Source organism: Brassica napus, chromosome C4 (genome assembly GCF_020379485.1).
Source record: "Brassica napus cultivar Da-Ae chromosome C4, Da-Ae, whole genome shotgun sequence".
In the NCBI taxonomy this organism is placed as follows: domain Eukaryota; kingdom Viridiplantae; phylum Streptophyta; class Magnoliopsida; order Brassicales; family Brassicaceae; genus Brassica; species Brassica napus.
Genome location: NC_063447.1, coordinates 1,525,389 through 1,541,509, shown reverse-complemented (window position 1 = coordinate 1,541,509; position 16,121 = coordinate 1,525,389). Strand labels below are relative to the sequence as shown.

General features: G+C 38.3%; 3 protein-coding genes across 5 annotated transcripts; 1 reads left to right on the top strand and 2 right to left on the bottom strand.

The window, feature by feature from the left end:
• Positions 1-89: 89 nt before the first annotated feature.
• LOC106411967 (mitochondrial carrier protein MTM1) lies at positions 90-2,559 on the top strand. Of its 2 annotated transcripts, none has more exons than XM_013852835.3 (9): positions 90-419; positions 503-580; positions 648-770; positions 984-1,043; positions 1,120-1,290; positions 1,456-1,641; positions 1,729-1,878; positions 1,993-2,051; positions 2,132-2,559. In XM_013852835.3, the coding sequence occupies exons 1-9, from the start codon at positions 276-278 to the stop codon at positions 2,259-2,261; spliced, it is 1,101 nt and encodes a 366-aa protein (XP_013708289.2). In that variant the 5' UTR covers positions 90-275; the 3' UTR covers positions 2,262-2,559. The 2 variants fall into 2 exon arrangements, with proteins under 2 accessions (XP_013708289.2, XP_013708290.1); XM_013852836.3 differs by having other exon boundaries at positions 173-419; positions 968-1,043.
• Positions 2,560-2,864: 305 nt separating this feature from the next.
• LOC106411732 (arabinogalactan protein 16) lies at positions 2,865-3,695 on the bottom strand. Its single transcript, XM_013852544.3, has 2 exons — positions 3,306-3,695; positions 2,865-3,176 (listed from the first exon to the last, which is right to left on the bottom strand). Exons 1-2 carry the CDS (start codon positions 3,418-3,420, stop codon positions 3,070-3,072), a joined length of 222 nt encoding a protein of 73 aa, XP_013707998.1. The 5' UTR covers positions 3,421-3,695; the 3' UTR covers positions 2,865-3,069.
• Positions 3,696-6,282: 2,587 nt separating this feature from the next.
• On the bottom strand, positions 6,283-11,100 carry LOC106415001 (protein SUPPRESSOR OF PHYA-105 1). 2 transcript variants are annotated; one of them, XM_048754403.1, is made up of 8 exons: positions 10,840-11,100; positions 9,352-10,690; positions 8,938-9,095; positions 7,959-8,736; positions 7,627-7,773; positions 7,167-7,484; positions 7,018-7,077; positions 6,283-6,910 (listed from the first exon to the last, which is right to left on the bottom strand). In XM_048754403.1, the coding sequence occupies exons 2-8, from the start codon at positions 10,657-10,659 to the stop codon at positions 6,719-6,721; spliced, it is 2,961 nt and encodes a 986-aa protein (XP_048610360.1). In that variant the 5' UTR covers positions 10,660-10,690; positions 10,840-11,100; the 3' UTR covers positions 6,283-6,718. The 2 variants fall into 2 exon arrangements, with proteins under 2 accessions (XP_048610360.1, XP_048610361.1); XM_048754404.1 differs by having other exon boundaries at positions 9,352-10,763; positions 10,840-11,051.
• Between the last annotated feature and the right edge of the window lie 5,021 nt (positions 11,101-16,121).

Below are 16,121 nucleotides of genomic sequence, written 5' to 3'. Positions count from 1 at the left end.
GGGGTTAGGCCCATAAGAGGCCCATAGTGTGAACGAAGCTAAGTCAAAAACGGCAAGCAGTGCGGTCAAATTGTTTGAAAACGTCGGCATCTTGGCGTGTCTTCTGCTTGATTTTTTTTTCTAGCATCAGTGGGCAACAACGTCGCAACGAATCATTTTCTTTCCTTTTTTTTTGAGATTCCCCATGCAAAATTGGAAAGCCCTAGAGATCACCAACCTTTCTGATTAACGACGACGTGTGTATTGCTCGAGGATTTGAAATTGAATTGATTCCAATGATGGTGGAAGAAGAAGCGAAATTGGAATCAAAATCGAAACCGATGGTGAATGAGAATTTGAGATTCGGAGAAAGAGCTTTATCCGCCGGCGGCGCCGCTTTTATATCGGCGGTCATAGTCAACCCTCTCGATGTCGTCAAGGTTCCAACTTTCCACACTTTTAGTCTGTTATTGAGACAATCTGATTGAGCTTTGTTTTGTTTTGTTTTGTTTGTATTAACCAGACAAGGTTACAAGCACAAGCTGCAGGTGTTCCGTACCAAGGCTCATGTCGTCTTGGTTGTTTCGAATCGAACTCCACGGTATGTTTGATAAGCAGCTTTGAAATGGATTCTTGATTGATTACATCTTCTTCTGTTTATTGCACAGGTGGCACATGATTTGAGACCTAGTAGTTCTGGAGGGGTGTGTCGTATTACTGGCTCTGCAACTGTATGTTCAGATCATCAGTACAAGGGAACACTTGATGTGTTCATTAAAATCATCCGACAGGTTAGAGCATTTGCCTTGTGTCTTGTCTGGTTTTAGATGCCAATAAAGAGTAACAGTGATGTGTGGATTCTTTATTCTCTGATTGTCATGTGAATGATACTACACATCTTGTACTAGTTTCTGGTATAGTGTGACATAATCTAGTACTATACAATCTTGTGGTGGTTCACTATTTACTCATTGGTAGAGTTTCACAGGAACGACTTTATGCAGGAAGGGTTTTCTAGGCTTTGGAGAGGTACTAACGCTAGTTTAGCCTTGGCCGTTCCAACCGTGAGTCCTACTTCTGACAATTAAAAGAATCTTTCTTCTTATGCAAAGTATTGATCATGGTGAATGTGCTGATTAGGTTGGGATCTACATGCCTTTTTATGATTATTTCCGCAACATAATGGAGGATTTCACGGCGGAGAAGTCTCCATCTTTGACGCCTTATGTCCCACTTGTTGCCGGGACTATAGCACGCTCCTTGGCTTGTATCTCTATCTATCCTGTTGAGCTGGCAAGGACGCGTATGCAGGTAATCCTAATGGCTTGCCTTTATTTCATCAGTTTTTAGACTATTAATGAGCAGAGAAGTTAGCAACTCCATAATAGTAGTCTAGTAGACATAGTCAGCTGAAGTTATATCCTTGCAAGTGAGAGTAGACAAAGAGAACCAATGTATACTTTTGGGTTTTTTTAGGCGTTTAAGGGAACGCAAAGAGGCGTGAAACTTCCCGGCGTTTGGAAGACGTTAGTTGACGCTGTGAATCCAGTTAAGGGCTCTTCAAGTAATGGACAAAATTACAGGATGTTGTGGACTGGTCTTGGTGCTCAACTTGCTAGGGACGTTCCGTTCTCTGCAATCTGCTGGTCGATACTTGAGCCAGTGAGTAAAGTTCTGTCTCTGTTAAAAAAAAGTATTCAGAATCTTCCATTGTGTGTTCCTCACGACTGTTTCTTGACGACTAATTAGACACGGAGAAGCATTCTCTCTTTGATGGGTGAAGAACCAAGGGCGGGGAGTATAATAGGAGCAAACTTCACTGCTGGTTTTGTTGCTGGTGCGGTTGCTGCTGCAGCTACTTGCCCACTTGATGTTGCAAAGACTCGGCGTCAAATAGAGGTTAAAAAATACATAACTAATTTCATCTTCCTTAACTCCACTGAGGTTGTATTTGGATTCTTTAACCAAACTAACATTGAAACGGTTTTGTTTTGTTTTTTTTTTTTTTTGCAGAAGAATAGAGATAGAGCTATGAAAATGACGACAAGACAAACCTTGGCTGAGATTTGGAGGTATGAATTAGCAAAAGGAAACAGTTTCCTTGTTGACATTAGTAGAAAGTTAAGATCTGTATGTTGGTGTTATTGTATAGGGATGGAGGAATGAGAGGGATGTTTAGTGGAGCAGGGGCTAGAGTTGGACGGGCTGGACCATCTGTAGCCATTGTGGTTTCCTTTTACGAAGTGGTCAAGTACGGACTCCACCACTTTCACCAACAGTAGTAACACGTTTTGTAGTTACTACAAAGATTACATTTGGATGCAGAAGCTAGAGAAGTCCTTGGCATCTAACACTCAATAAGAACTTGCACGGCAAAAATAAAAGAAAATTCTTTTGAAAATTTTAAGATTTAGTTTTTCTCTGAAAGTCGAATATTGTTTATTTATTTAATTTTACGACACGAGATTCTTGTCGGGAAGAATACAATAACTCCATGGTCAAGGAGGGGTATGCAACATGTGAAATGTCATAAATAATCGAGTAGTGAGACTATATATTATTTCCTATCATTTGACATTTTATAATGAGAGTAAACTATACGCCATTGATCAAGTAGAAGTGTGCTAATATCTTAGTTTTGTTAATTTATTCGAAGTTAATAATTGTCAAAAAATTTGCATAATTCATTTTTTTTTCTGAAAGAAGAAAACCAGACCTTTTGATGTATAGTGGGATAGAGAGAGTAAACTTTATTCCCAATGGCAATTAGAAATGTGCTAATCTCTTACTTTTGTTACATTTTTTTTTCTTTTGTTCAAAGTTAAAAAATTGTCAAAGTTTCTGGTAATTTCATTTGAAGCTTAATAAACAACACCAAGCTGACATATATGAATAAGAATAAATTAAATATAAAAGATTATAAACAAACAAACAATATGATTGATGGAAAACAATAGAGAGAGAGGTTCAATCCCCAGGAATCATCATCATCATCATCATCATAATAGCAGCACAAATCATGAGAGACTCTTCTTAGAGACTGTTTGTTATCCACAACAATAGCTCAAAATGAAACTAAAAAAAAAAAAATCAGAAGAAGCTGAGGGAAGAAGATGCATCGAGAGGATGGATTAGGTAAGTGAGCACGAGCGCCACCACCATTAGCAAATACGCTATCCCTTGATCTATCGATGTCCCTGTTTATCAAACCAATCAAAAACCAAATTCAAATGTCAATTAAACCAAATTCAAATTAGAGATCGAGATCGGTTATTCCAGATTCCACGGGGATTCAGATCTGGACGGGGAAATGCGATGAGAGTTACCGTCACTCGTGGGAGCAGGAGCGGGAGCTAGGGTTTGAGCGCCGGCGAGAGACGAGAAGACGGCGAATACGAATGTGAATAACGCGAATCCGGCTACGGAGTTTCTCGACGCCATTGAATAAGATCGTGAGCTCTGCAGGTGAAATGAAAAATCCGGCGAGAGAGAGAGAGTTATCTGCAGAGACGGAGATGAAATGAGAAGGCCTGTGAAGAAGATGATGATGATGTATGGAGACAACTTGTGTAGGTGTGTGTTTATATAGTAGGTGAACCCGGTTCGTGATTTCCGGTTAGAACCCGGTCAAATCTATTTACCAGTCAACTAAAGCATGATTTTTCCGAGATTTTTCCTTTTTTTTTATAGTTTCCTTCCTTGTCAAAATTGACATTTGATTATTCAATCAATGACATTTGATATGTTTCTAGAATTATTTATTTGTCACTGGTGAAAATTTCGTGAGAGCAAAATGGTTTTTTTTTAACAGAAATTAAAAATAAATAAAGCTTAATATTTTTTTAAAAAAAAATTGTAACGAAAGTAGACAAAAGCAAAAATTATTTAATTGAATTTGGCGGCTAGTTTAGTAACGTTACAGCGACGAAGGGGGCATGTGATGTGATTATATCTTTTTTTCTGTAATTTTTTGTTTGTTAGTTATTTTGTTTAAATAATAATAAAAGTATCTCTTTTTGTTAGTGTAGTGGTGGGGCTGAATGACAGATTGGCAGCCAAACTGGACCTATTATACGTCATGACTCCACCAGTGTCTCCAATTTCTTTGTTTCTTTGCTTTTTAACCGATGATGATTCGATTCTCTTTCTATGCAATGTTGTTTTTCCTTTTTCTTGATTAATTTAACGGCTAGTAGGTGGTGATCAGCTTTGATTAACGCTTCATTCATCAATGTTTAATTGTTTAGGTAGATTGCTCATAAGGTAGTTTCAGTTTACATAAACATAAAAATTAGTTAAGCTCGGTTTACTTGGCATTGATATAATTGTTTGAATCATTTTAGTGAGCTTCTTTTATCAACTTACAATGTCACTCTATGCCACATAATTTATAATTATTTTGACGAGTATATGATTATACTTGGCTTATTTTAATTTGGAATACGTCGGCTGTTGAATGTAAGACATGAATAATCTGCTGTACAATTATAATTATTGTTTAATGATTGGTGTAATCTTTATTAGGTGACTATTTGACAAACTCGTTAGAGGTATTAGCCGTTGGATCATTAACATCAATCATTTTACATGTTTCAGATATAATAGTCTTTTAAATATTAGGCGAACATGCATGTTGCAGTTGGAAATAATGTTGGGTTATTACCTTTTCAAAAACTTAGAAAATTCGAATTTGAAAATCGTGAAACGTTCTGAAGTTGTATTTTTCAAGGGTAACTAAAAACATACAAAAAGCTTCATACAACATGTGATACAGTATACAGAAGGAAAGATACACACAACATGTGAGGTGAATAGTTGAATGACCCATGCCTCTCTGACTTATTCAATCATGATACTCTACTAGATTTTCTAATTGGTACTTGAAGGGTGTGGAGAAAAACACATTTTCGTATTAATTTTATAGAAAAATCAGAGAGCTTAACAAGTAATTATTAGCGGGGTTTCTTATTTTCTCTACCGTCTATAGATTTATATGACGAGTAAACTTTATATCTCGCAAGCTCTTTCATAATATGTGGCCTATAAACCAGTGTTTTACATACCAACATTTGGGTAATGAACGTAGATGCATAAGATGTGAAGTTGTGAAAGAGACAATAAATCATTTCAAGACAATAAATCATGGTATATTTATTTTCTTATTAGAGAAAGAAATTAACGATTAGCACAAAGAGCTTGAAATAGAGGGACAATGAAAAGGATGCAGTAACGGACTTGTCAAGCAGCCATGTGCCCTGTTAACCCAGCCTGCCTCTTATGGTTCCAATTCTATTACCAATGTTTGGTCACGTATTTTGCAAGATAATGTAAATAGATACATCAGAACAAAGGTGAAAGATACAACTGCTAGTGTCATGATGAACAAGTATCCAAAAATGATATTATGCCAATTCACTGTCGATTTTATGCTGATTTGTTTTCTATTGAATCCGCAAAAGCATCTTCTTCATTTTTTGTTCGTCCGGACTTGTTGCAGGTACATTCAAAAGATTCTTACCTGGCCAATGTGAAACATGACTTGCAAGAGATGGATAGAACCAAATGGTAGTAAGATTTTGCTTCAAGGAAAGATAATGTTTTGATTATTATTTTGAACACTGTTTTTAAAGCCAACAAAAGGGTGAGATTTTCTAATTTTTTTTATGTAAATTGCAAAATTTATGATCTATACGATATTTTTTAATATTTTGTTTTGAATGAATTGTAACAATCATTGGAACAATGACGAAGGCCAATCCAAACCCATGTGCGCCTCATCAACGCCATACTCTAGTACGCTTGTTTTTTCTAGGGACTTGATCACACTAGCAAACATCGTATGCACATGGAGATGAAGTCACAAATCAATGCGCTTCTCTCAACTTTCTCTATATTTAGAAACACTTTTACAATTGTTGTAGAAGTTAAGACAATGTCCTTACCGTTTCTATCATCAGTATTTGGAAATAGTGGAACTGATTTCTCACCCTTTAGTGGTCTCAGAAAATAATATTAAACAACTTTTTTCTTGCGAGTGCAATTCTACTTCAACCATAAAGACATAAGACTTGCGTTTGTTAAGTGGAACAAGACTTTGTAAATGGATTTTTCCAGATTGTATCACGAGTTTATATACTTCTTAGTTATTTATTGTTGTACCTTTGTAAACTCGTATATAAAAACACCATTGTAGTTTAGTAGGAGGTTCTGATTGTCACTTTTTCGATCTTTTTTTCTTGATATCAAAACGACATAACACGAAACGAAACTCACTTGATTTGTTTTTATAATCCAACAGAGAAATAATAATCAGAGACCTCTTTTCTCGCTTTATTATCTCTAACACAGTAGATAAGATATCCAACAACAATAACATAATGAAGCTATGGGAACACACTTGTACAGATTATATACCTCTAATCATTACACATTGATGCCGAACTTGTTTGTGCAAGACCAAATCTGAGTCACTTTCCGAAGAATCTGAGAACTTTCATCTCATATACAGTTACTAACGAAGAAGAATCAAATATTATCACAGACGCAGAGAGCCTTTTTTTTTTTTGCTTCAAACTTCTCCGAGATTTGGTTGCCAACCATAGCCTGTCACGGTCATATAGGATTCAACGTTTCCAGGACAAAAAAGTAGGTTCAAGTCAAACTGTTTGTCTTGGATACAGACTTGAGAGATTAGGGTTTTGAGATTTGTTTTCCAAAAGAACTCACTCGCCCACAAATGTCAAACCAGTTTTAGTAGCTTCATGTTTCCAGTAGAATTCGCAGCTACAAGCATATTCGATTTCTTTCTCCAACAGACGCTCGACACAAACTGTCCATTGTCATCAAAGTATTCGTTTCCAGAAACGGGATCCACTGATCCAAACTTGTATGAAGTCATTGGCATTGGTAAGGATCTATAGTAACTATATACCTGAAAAGGAAACAACATCCAAGTAGAAAACGTTTTTTTTTTATAAGTTGAGAGGCAAACCATTAAGTATCCCAAAGGCTGTGTGTTAAGCTAATGTAATAAAATACCTCATTGGTCTCTGAACCACAGGCTATGTATCCATCCAAGACCGATAATCCGACAAAGTTCTGTATTCCGGTAAAAGATTTTAGACATCAGAACTAACTTAATAAAGGAGAAAGTTAAGGTAAGATAGAATAAAGTTTTTAGGAGTAACCTTTTGATTTGTATGTCCTTTATACGTCATTGAACAAGCACCAGGAGACAAACCAGAGGAATTTGTCTTGTTGAGATTCCAAAGCTTGAGAGAGTTATCAGTGGAAGCAGTGACGATGGTCTCTGAATCCATGAATTTAACGTAGCTAACAGCTTTCTCGTGGCCAGCCAATGTGCACCAAGGAGTTTTGACGTAACGAAGATCATAGCAATAGACCTTGTAATCAGCTGACCCAAATGCCAATAAATGATTGGAATATGAAGAGAATTGCACGCAACACACATTTGCTGGACTCCAGATTGTTCCTAATGACCGTTTCTGCATAGCCACCAGAAAAGAATATAAGTTTACTTTTTGGATAGTCATAAAGTTCCATTACTTTCTGGAGCTATATATAATAATTTGGACATAAAAATAAAAATTCTAGCAGTATTATGAGATCTAAGGGAAAGAACCGTGCCTCATTGACGCTCCAAAGCTTTACTGAACAGTCATCACTTCCACTGACAAATTTCGTCGGGTCAGATGGAGAAAAATCAACTGACCAGGCTCTCTTCTGGTGTTCTGTGTATTGGGAAAATCCTTGTCCAGTCCCAGCATCCCATATCTGCATTCACCACACAGTAAGAAAATGTCAGCTAAAAACCAGGACCAATGCATTTTCACGGTCAATCAGACAGCTCTTTACCTAATATTATCACATGATTAACATTTATAAAGAGTACATGATCTTGGTCCTATAGATCCTACCGCGTAACATAGACAGGAGAAACCATAAATTTCCATACGCACCTGGACTACACCGTCATAGTCAGTCGAGGCCAAGTAGTTTTTGATGTAACTATTCCAGCAAACGCAGCTTAATTTCGATTTGTTGACCATCTCTACTAGTGGATAATGAACACCGACAGATTCATTCATAAATGCGTTGAAGTCAAAAATCTTGATTTTCTTTGATATCCCAGCAGCTGCTATGTGTTCCTCATCAGGGTCAAAACTCAATGAGCAGACCACACTGGCGGAGTTTAAAAGGTCTCCACTTCTGATTGTTCCACAGGTTTCGAACTTGCTATACCGAGCAAATTTGCACAACCCCTCGAAAAACACTTCAAGTTGATCTGACGATTTTCCTTTGGTTCTCGCATCCTGATCCTTATTTTGGTTTTCAGACCACTTGTCCTTGTCCTTTAGAAGGCTTTTGTCAGAACGGGCACTAGCCGTAGAATCCGATAACTTCATTTGTGATCTCATGATGAAATATGCATCTTCAAGTTGACGGATATTACTCATCAGCCTGTCTGTATTAGCAGTTGGTACAAACAAGGCGCCAGGAGTGCTTTCAATCGCTTCACGAGATCTCACCAGAGATGCTTTTGAAGAATATCTTCGCTCGGCCTCTTTGATATCATCCTCCAAGGTCTGGATGTCTTGCAAAAGCTTAGATGCCTTTTTCTTCTTCTGCTTTTCAAGTGAAGACAAAAAATGAAGTAACAGCTCAGACATTTCCTCGGCGGCGGCAGTCGATTTAGCAGAATCCTCCACATATATCAACTCAGACTTCAGTATTTCTCTGTCAAAGAAAAAGAAGAGACTGAGAACATATAAAGATAATAACAGTGCCATGACACAGAATCTTCACAATAATGAGGGAAAACATTGAATAAAGTTGAAGGCATCCAGGAAAGAAATCTTATAGACGGCTCAAGACTCTTTGAAAATTGAATAAATGTGATAAATATTTAAGGTAGTAATATATATAAAAGAAAACTACCTAGCTGTTGGTCGGGAGGAGGGCTCAGGATGTAGAAGCCAAAGACAAAATCCAGCTTCCTTTGGGTATCTTGAGAGAAATGCTGGTGGGAGAATCCGATGACGTAAATCCGCCATCATTGCAGCATGCATCTCACTGGACTCACAATGGCATAGCAACTGAAACAACCATGGTCAAGCTAGAGCTTTCAGTAAGCATCTTCACATCAAAGGGTCAAACAAGCAAACCTAAAAACTGACAAGTTACACAGCAAATACTAAGCAATTTCACGATTACGAGAAGACTGAAAAATAAAATGGAAATTACCCATAGCCTAAACCACTAGCACACAGACAAAAAATGAAAGAAAGTAAAACACATAAGCACTAAAAGTCATATCACAACTATTATAAAACCGGTGATATATATATTTACCTCAAATAGAAGAACACCAAGGGAATATATATTTGACTTCTCTCCGATATCTTCTCCATTTATTTCCTCTGGACAAGTATACCATTGCTCTTCTAGCCAAGTGGACATAGACTGTTTTCTCGTCACTGAAGGCACGCCTAAATTTTTCATATAGCTTTGCTGTTGAAGTTCACAACTGTCTGGATTACGCACATCAACCACGTTTAAATCAATCAAGGGGCTTTTCCTTTTCAAAGGTCTCCCACTTGAAGTGGCCTGAAGTTGATTCCCTGGAGCGTTCAAATCCATTCTTCTTTTCTTCAAATCCCTACCCACAAGAGATGATTCCTGAACCACGTGCCTCTTCCTATTCAAATCTTCGTCACCATCCGATTCTATACTGCTCTTTCCGAAAGTACCATTATATCTAAGTTTCTTCGACGGGACCAAAGCGAAAAGCGATGGTCTCAGTTCCAGCAAAAACAATCCTTGCGAATGTGCTGAGCCAATCAGCTCCACCAGCTGCCTAAATAGAGAAAGGCTGTGTCGTTTCTCTCGTTTACCATAACTCGATCTAATAAACTCCCTCAAACTGATTCCACAAGAAGAAGAGTTAGTATGGTTCCCTTCACCATGCGATACAACCCCATTACCTTTGGGGATTGGTTTTACAGCCAACGGATCATGAGCAATAGGCGACTCAGGAGGAGGAGCTTCCTGGTTTTTACCAACTACACCTTTCCCCTTCATAGCTCTTTTAAGTATCAGCTGAGAAAAACTCGAAGAACTCAACGGAGTTTTCAACTGGACACCGTCGCTGATCCACGCAGGCCCCACGCTGTTCTCTCCACCAGCTGCTCTCAGACGCTCGGAGAAAGCTTCCAGATTCTGATCGCTCCTCTTGTTCACAAAAGGCTTCATCAAGTTTTGCCTCTCCGAAGGAGCTCCCGCGAGCTGCTGCCTAATCCTCGACAGCATCTGATCCATATCACGTGGCTGAGAATCAACATCTCCTCCTCCTCCTCCTCCATCTCCAGCTCCTCCTCTAAACGCAGAAGATCCAAGACGATACAAATGCTCGAACTTGCCAGCCCTAGAACTCTCCATATGATTATTATTATTATTATTACTCCCTTGAACAGCTCTATTATAAGTCAGCTCTTCAACAGAGATCTTAGCTTCCTCCGGAGCCTTGTCGATATCAACAACGTTGTGAGCTGAGCTTCCAGGCTCCGATTCATTCACCGTAGGAACATCATCCACTCGTCCTTTCAACTGCACGTTGTTGCTCCCCACCGTTTCTTCACCGACTCGTTCCATAGCATTCATCGCATCGTCATCAACAACACAGCCTCATAACCTAATCATAACAATGGCATCAGAATCAATTGCATGTTCAAATCCAAACGTATTGTAACCTAAATCTCCAGCAGCTACACACGAATACGATTGTGTGAGAATTCGAATCCACACGAAAACGATAAATACACGAAAATCAAAATCGGTTACCGGATACGTAGAGATCATCACAGTCAGATCATTGAGCGAATCGGTGAGAATCCACAACGACGAAGGAAGGTGTGAGGCTATAAACTTCGAGAAGCAAAATAATATCTAATCTCGAATACACACAATGAATCTCTCTTTCTCTGCACACTAGAATCATTCCTTCTTCATCTTCTTCGTTTCCTTATATTTTTTAAATTATTATTTTAGGCTTGAAGCCACATATTTTAATGATATGCTTTTCCTTTATTCTGGTGGAGGATTTTCCCCACATTATTTTATTTAATTTTAATATTACTTTACGAGAAAAAAGAGAAAGATTTTTTTTCGTCTGGCTGCCCAATTATTTAAACAAGTGATTAAAGAGACTAACAACACACGGGATTACTTGTGATTAGTGACATAAGCTAAAGAGACGGTGCTGGTTTTTGGTGTTATTTACGGGAAATGCCACTCTGGGGTTTCCTCTTTCGGAAGCATTAGGGCTGGTCGTAGGGGTAGAGTGGTAAATAATGAGAAAAGGTGAGGGTATTAAGAATGTTTTGCGTGGAGGCAGGATATTTGTTTTAAGAGGAGGAGATTAAAACACGTCAACGTCGCTTAATCTATTCTCCATTTCGAGAGAGGGGTCTCACGTGAAAGGTGTGGAGATTAACAGGCCACGATATACCACTGACGAATAAATTTAAATAAATACTCCAAGGCTAATATAGTTTTATGGGCTGGGCAGTTTAGACAATGAATAGGTCGATTCTCGTTGTTATAAGCAAGGCCATTCTCATGGCCCATTATATTTAGGAAAACATAACAATGTACATATATTTGTCTATCTACAATCTAAATTTTAATGGGAAAACGGTCATTTGAATCCTCAACTTTTTAGTTTAGTTGTAAAAAAGCATGAACTTTTTTTAGACTATTTAAAGCACTAATTTATCTTGAATAACTAATTTAAACTTTAATTTAATTTGACTAAACCAAATTTATCTTGTGTGATGGATTGATTTAACAGAGTTAACCATTGTTTCCAATTTCCGTTAAATTCCTGAAACTACGTCGTTTTAGAATTTTTTTTAAAAATTGTATTTTAAAATAATTGAATCCATGACCAAAGCTACATTCATTTAAACTCGAACCACTAAACCACTTACAATTTTGTTAGCTTCAATAAATACCAACAAATATTATTCTTCTTGTCCTAATCAACTTCTCCCAACACTACAAGAAAACATAATCTTAACGAGTGCGGTTTTCCTCGTGAGTTCGTCGTAAAAGAGGCTTTACGACGAATTAGCGAGGAACCACGTTTGCTCGTTACTCATCTGTCGTAACACATATTTCCTCGCTAATTCGTCGTAACGTAGCGAGGAATATATTTCGTCGTAAAGACGAAGTAGATCAGTTCGTCGTAAAGACCACGTCAACATTCCACGTAAGGAGGTCGCTATATTTCCTCGTAAATACCTCGAAACAAGTTCCTCGTAAACTACACGTAAATACCTTGAAAGTTTTTCCTCGTAAAATACTCGTTTATCTTTCCTCGTTATTTCCTCGTAAATGTTTTCTCGTAAAATACTCGTTTATTATTTCTCGTTATTTCCTCGTAAGGTTTCCACGTAAATAGGTCGTACCTTAGCTACGAATTTACTTCGTTTTTATTATTTTACAGAATTTAAAAATATAATTAAAAAATAACTAAAATGATTTAATTTATTAATAAAATTAAAATTTAAAATAAAAATAAATCAATATGAAAATATTTTATATATAAATAAGTTTTGAATTTATAATACAACAACCGGAAAAAAAAACTAAAGGTCGTTCATCGCCTGGTAGAATTCATCACTCCTCCTCGTAACATCCGCCTCGTTATGTACGTCGGATGACTCGCCTCGAATGGGATGTTGTTGTCGCATGTTCCTCAACATGGACTCCCATTCCGGATTTGTGGCCGCTATAACGTCCAAGAAGCCATCGACTCCATCCATACGAGATTTTGTTACGCAGCTGAGCGGACTCTCTACGCAGCTCAGTGACTTCATCATCCCGTCGCTGACCATAAAACGATGTAGCTCTCGGAACATCGTTGACAGAACCAATCCCCAACGTCCGTCCCTTTTTTTAGGGACAACCTTAAAAACAAAAAATAAATATTGTTAGTAAAAATTTAAAGTTATATTAAATGAATAATAAAAAATTAAATTTTTTGAAAATTTACCTCCTCGTAAATCTTATCCACTTCAAGTGTGGATAAGGTGACGGGTAATCCGTCGGTAGACTGCTGGGTCAGCTGAGTCTGGCGGTCTTCAACCCGAGCAACCACGTCGTTGTAGATTTGCTCGGACTTGCCATCTACAAATACGCCCGCCTTGTTCTTGTGGGTCCTCTCGTAAAGTTCCATAAGAGACGGAAGATGTCTCGTCTCTTTGGCCTAAAAAACATTTAAGAAAGTTAGAATAAAAATATATATATTAAAAAATTTATTTAATAAAATATTTAATTACCATTTCCAAACGGACACCGGCGTGGAGTTTTTGGCCCGTAGTGTGAAGCATCGGCCCGTTTCCGTGCTCATCGACCGTGTTACGGGAGTTAGAGCAAGCCTGGGCGATTCTAATGGAACCAGGAAGGCGCCAATAACGGATGAGGCCATCCCACACATCTGTGGTGAGCTCAGCGGGTTTGCCACGCTCATACCCCTTCACGATCCAGTCACCCTTCCAGTTGGAGACCGTGTCCAACAAGCGAACTTTCGCCTTCGTGTTAAACTTCTTCCTCACCCTCTCAGTGATCCCCAAGGCCCAATTAAATTTTTAAAATTAACATCAATAGTATATTTCCCAACATTATCCACCTAATGAACACTAAATAACATAAAATCCGTAAACCTATCTAAATTCCCTATACTAACCACCTAATCTATCCTAAACTAACCAAATTAGAGAGGAATTAGAGAGACTTACCATTGCTACGAAATGGAGAGGAGGTGGAGAGGAAGTAGAGAGGAAAGAAAGAGTGAGAGCTCGGGGGTATATATAAGATTACATATCGTCGCAAATTCGTCGTAAAATTACGACGAAATAGCGAACAGTTACAAAGGCCCGTGTTTTTCAATACGAGGAAATTACGAGGAATCGCAAAGGTCCGTGTTTTTATATACAAGGTATTAACGACGATTTTGCTTACGTGGAATTAACGAGCTTTGCTTTCCTATAAATATACCCACAACTCTCATTCTCAAACCACACACAAACTCCCAAATCACATCTTATCTGAAATCACATTCCTGAGTAAAATCCTATTCAAATTATAAATATTTGAAAAAAATAGGAAAATGATAAGATATTAGAATTCATGTGGGCGAGACTTACGTATTATAATTGCTGGAAGTCTTGCCACATGTTAATCTGGTATTTTTATCCTTTTCCCTTTTTTTTCTAGTTTTTACACTACGAGGTATTTACGACGATTTCTGCTTACATGGAATTAACGAGTGTTATGTTTAAATCCTTTTACAAGGTATTTACGACGATTTCATCCAACGTGGTCTTTACGACGATTTCTGCTTACGTGTTTAAATCCCTAAAATCCGAAACCTCCAAACCTCAAACCCCAAACCCCAAACCCCAAACCTGAAACCCCAAACCCCAGACTTCAAACCCCGAAACCTCCAAACCCCAAACCCCAAACCCCAAACCCCAAACCTCAAACCCCGAAACCTCTAAACCCGAAACCCCAAATCCCATATTCCAAACCCCAAACTCCATATTCCTTATTTTCATATATTCCAAACTCCATCTTTATTTTTAAATTTCGTCGTTATTTCCTCGTTAGCTTACGAGGTATTTACGACGATTTCTGCCTACGTGGAATTTATGACGATTTCTTATACGTGGTCTTTACGACGATTTCTGCCTACGTGGAATTTACGACGATTTCTTATACGTGGTCTTTACGACGATTTGTGCTTACGTGGAATTAACGAGTATTATGTTTAAATCCCTAAAATCCGAAACCTCCAAACCCCAAACCCCAAACCTGAAACCCCAAACCCCAAACCTCAAACCCCGAAACCTCCAAACCCCAAACCCCAAACCCCAAACCCTAAACCCCAAACCTCAAACCCCGAAACCTCTAAACCCGAAACCCGAAACCCCAAACCCATATTCCAAACCCCAAACTCCATATTCCTTATTTTCATATATTCCAAACTCCATCTTTATTTTTAAATTTCGTCGTTATTTCCTCGTTGCCTTACGAGGTATTTACGACGATTTCTGCCTACGTGGAATTTACGACGATTTCTTATACGGGGTCTTTACGACGATTTGTGCTTACGTGGAATTAACGAGTATTATGTTTAAATCCCTAAAATCCGAAACCTCCAAACCCCAAACCCCAAACCCCAAACCTGAAACCCCAAACCCCAAACCTCAAACCCCGAAACCTCCAAACCCCAAACCCCAAACCCCAAACCCCAAAACCCAAACCCCAAACCCCAAACCCCAAACCTCAAACCCCGAAACCTCTAAACCCGAAACCCGAAACCCCAAACCCCAAACCCCATATTCCAAACCCCAAACTCCATATTCCTTATTTTCATATATTCCAAACTCCATCTTTATTTTTAAATTTCGTCGTTATTTCCTCGTTGGCTTACGAGGTATTTACGACGATTTCTGCCTACGTGGAATTTACGACGATTTCTTATACGGGGTCTTTACGACGATTTCTGCCTACGTGGAATTTACGACGATTTCTTATACGTGGTCTTTACGACGATTTGTGTTTACGTGGAATTAACGAGTATTATGTTTAAATCCCTAAAATCCGAAACCTCTAAACCCCAAACCCCAAACCCCAAACCTGAAACCCCAAACCCCAAACCTCAAACCCCGAAACCTCCAAACCCCAAACCCCAAACCCCAAACCTGAAACCCCAAACCCCAAACCTCAAACCCCGAAACCTCTAAACCCCAAACCCGAAACCCGAAACCCCAAACCCCATATTCCAAACCCCAAACTCCATATTCCTTATTTTCATATATTCCAAACTCCATCTTTATTTTTAAATTTCGTCGTTATTTCCTCGTTGGCTTACGAGGTATTTACGACGATTTCTGCCTACGTGGAATTTACGACGATTTCTTATACGTGGTCTTTACGACGATTTCTGCCTACGTGGAATTTACGACGATTTCTTATACGTGGTCTTTACGACGATTTGTGCTTACGTGGAATTAACGAGCATGCGTTCTTTATTTTAATATTTCGTCGTTATTTCC

Bases quoted from the DNA above. Each gene is read 5' to 3' on its own strand.
- LOC106415001 (XM_048754403.1), bottom strand. From the start codon at position 10,659: ATGAATGCTATGGAACGAGTCGGTGAAGAAACGGTGGGGAGCAACAAC. The intron at 9,096-9,351 runs GTAAATATATAT...TGGTTGTTTCAG, and splicing joins TTGGTGTTCTTCTATTTGAG to TTGCTATGCCATTGTGAGTC. The intron at 7,485-7,626 runs GCACGGTTCTTT...GTGGCTATGCAG, and splicing joins AGCTTTGGAGCGTCAATGAG to AAACGGTCATTAGGAACAAT.
- LOC106411732 (XM_013852544.3), bottom strand. From the start codon at position 3,420: ATGGCGTCGAGAAACTCCGTAGCCGGATTCGCGTTATTCACATTCGTA. The intron at 3,177-3,305 runs GTAACTCTCATC...TTTGATAAACAG, and splicing joins TCCTGCTCCCACGAGTGACG to GGACATCGATAGATCAAGGG.
- LOC106411967 (XM_013852835.3), top strand. From the start codon at position 276: ATGATGGTGGAAGAAGAAGCGAAATTGGAATCAAAATCGAAACCGATG. The intron at 581-647 runs GTATGTTTGATA...TTTATTGCACAG, and splicing joins GTTTCGAATCGAACTCCACG to GTGGCACATGATTTGAGACC. The intron at 1,044-1,119 runs GTGAGTCCTACT...TGTGCTGATTAG, and splicing joins TAGCCTTGGCCGTTCCAACC to GTTGGGATCTACATGCCTTT.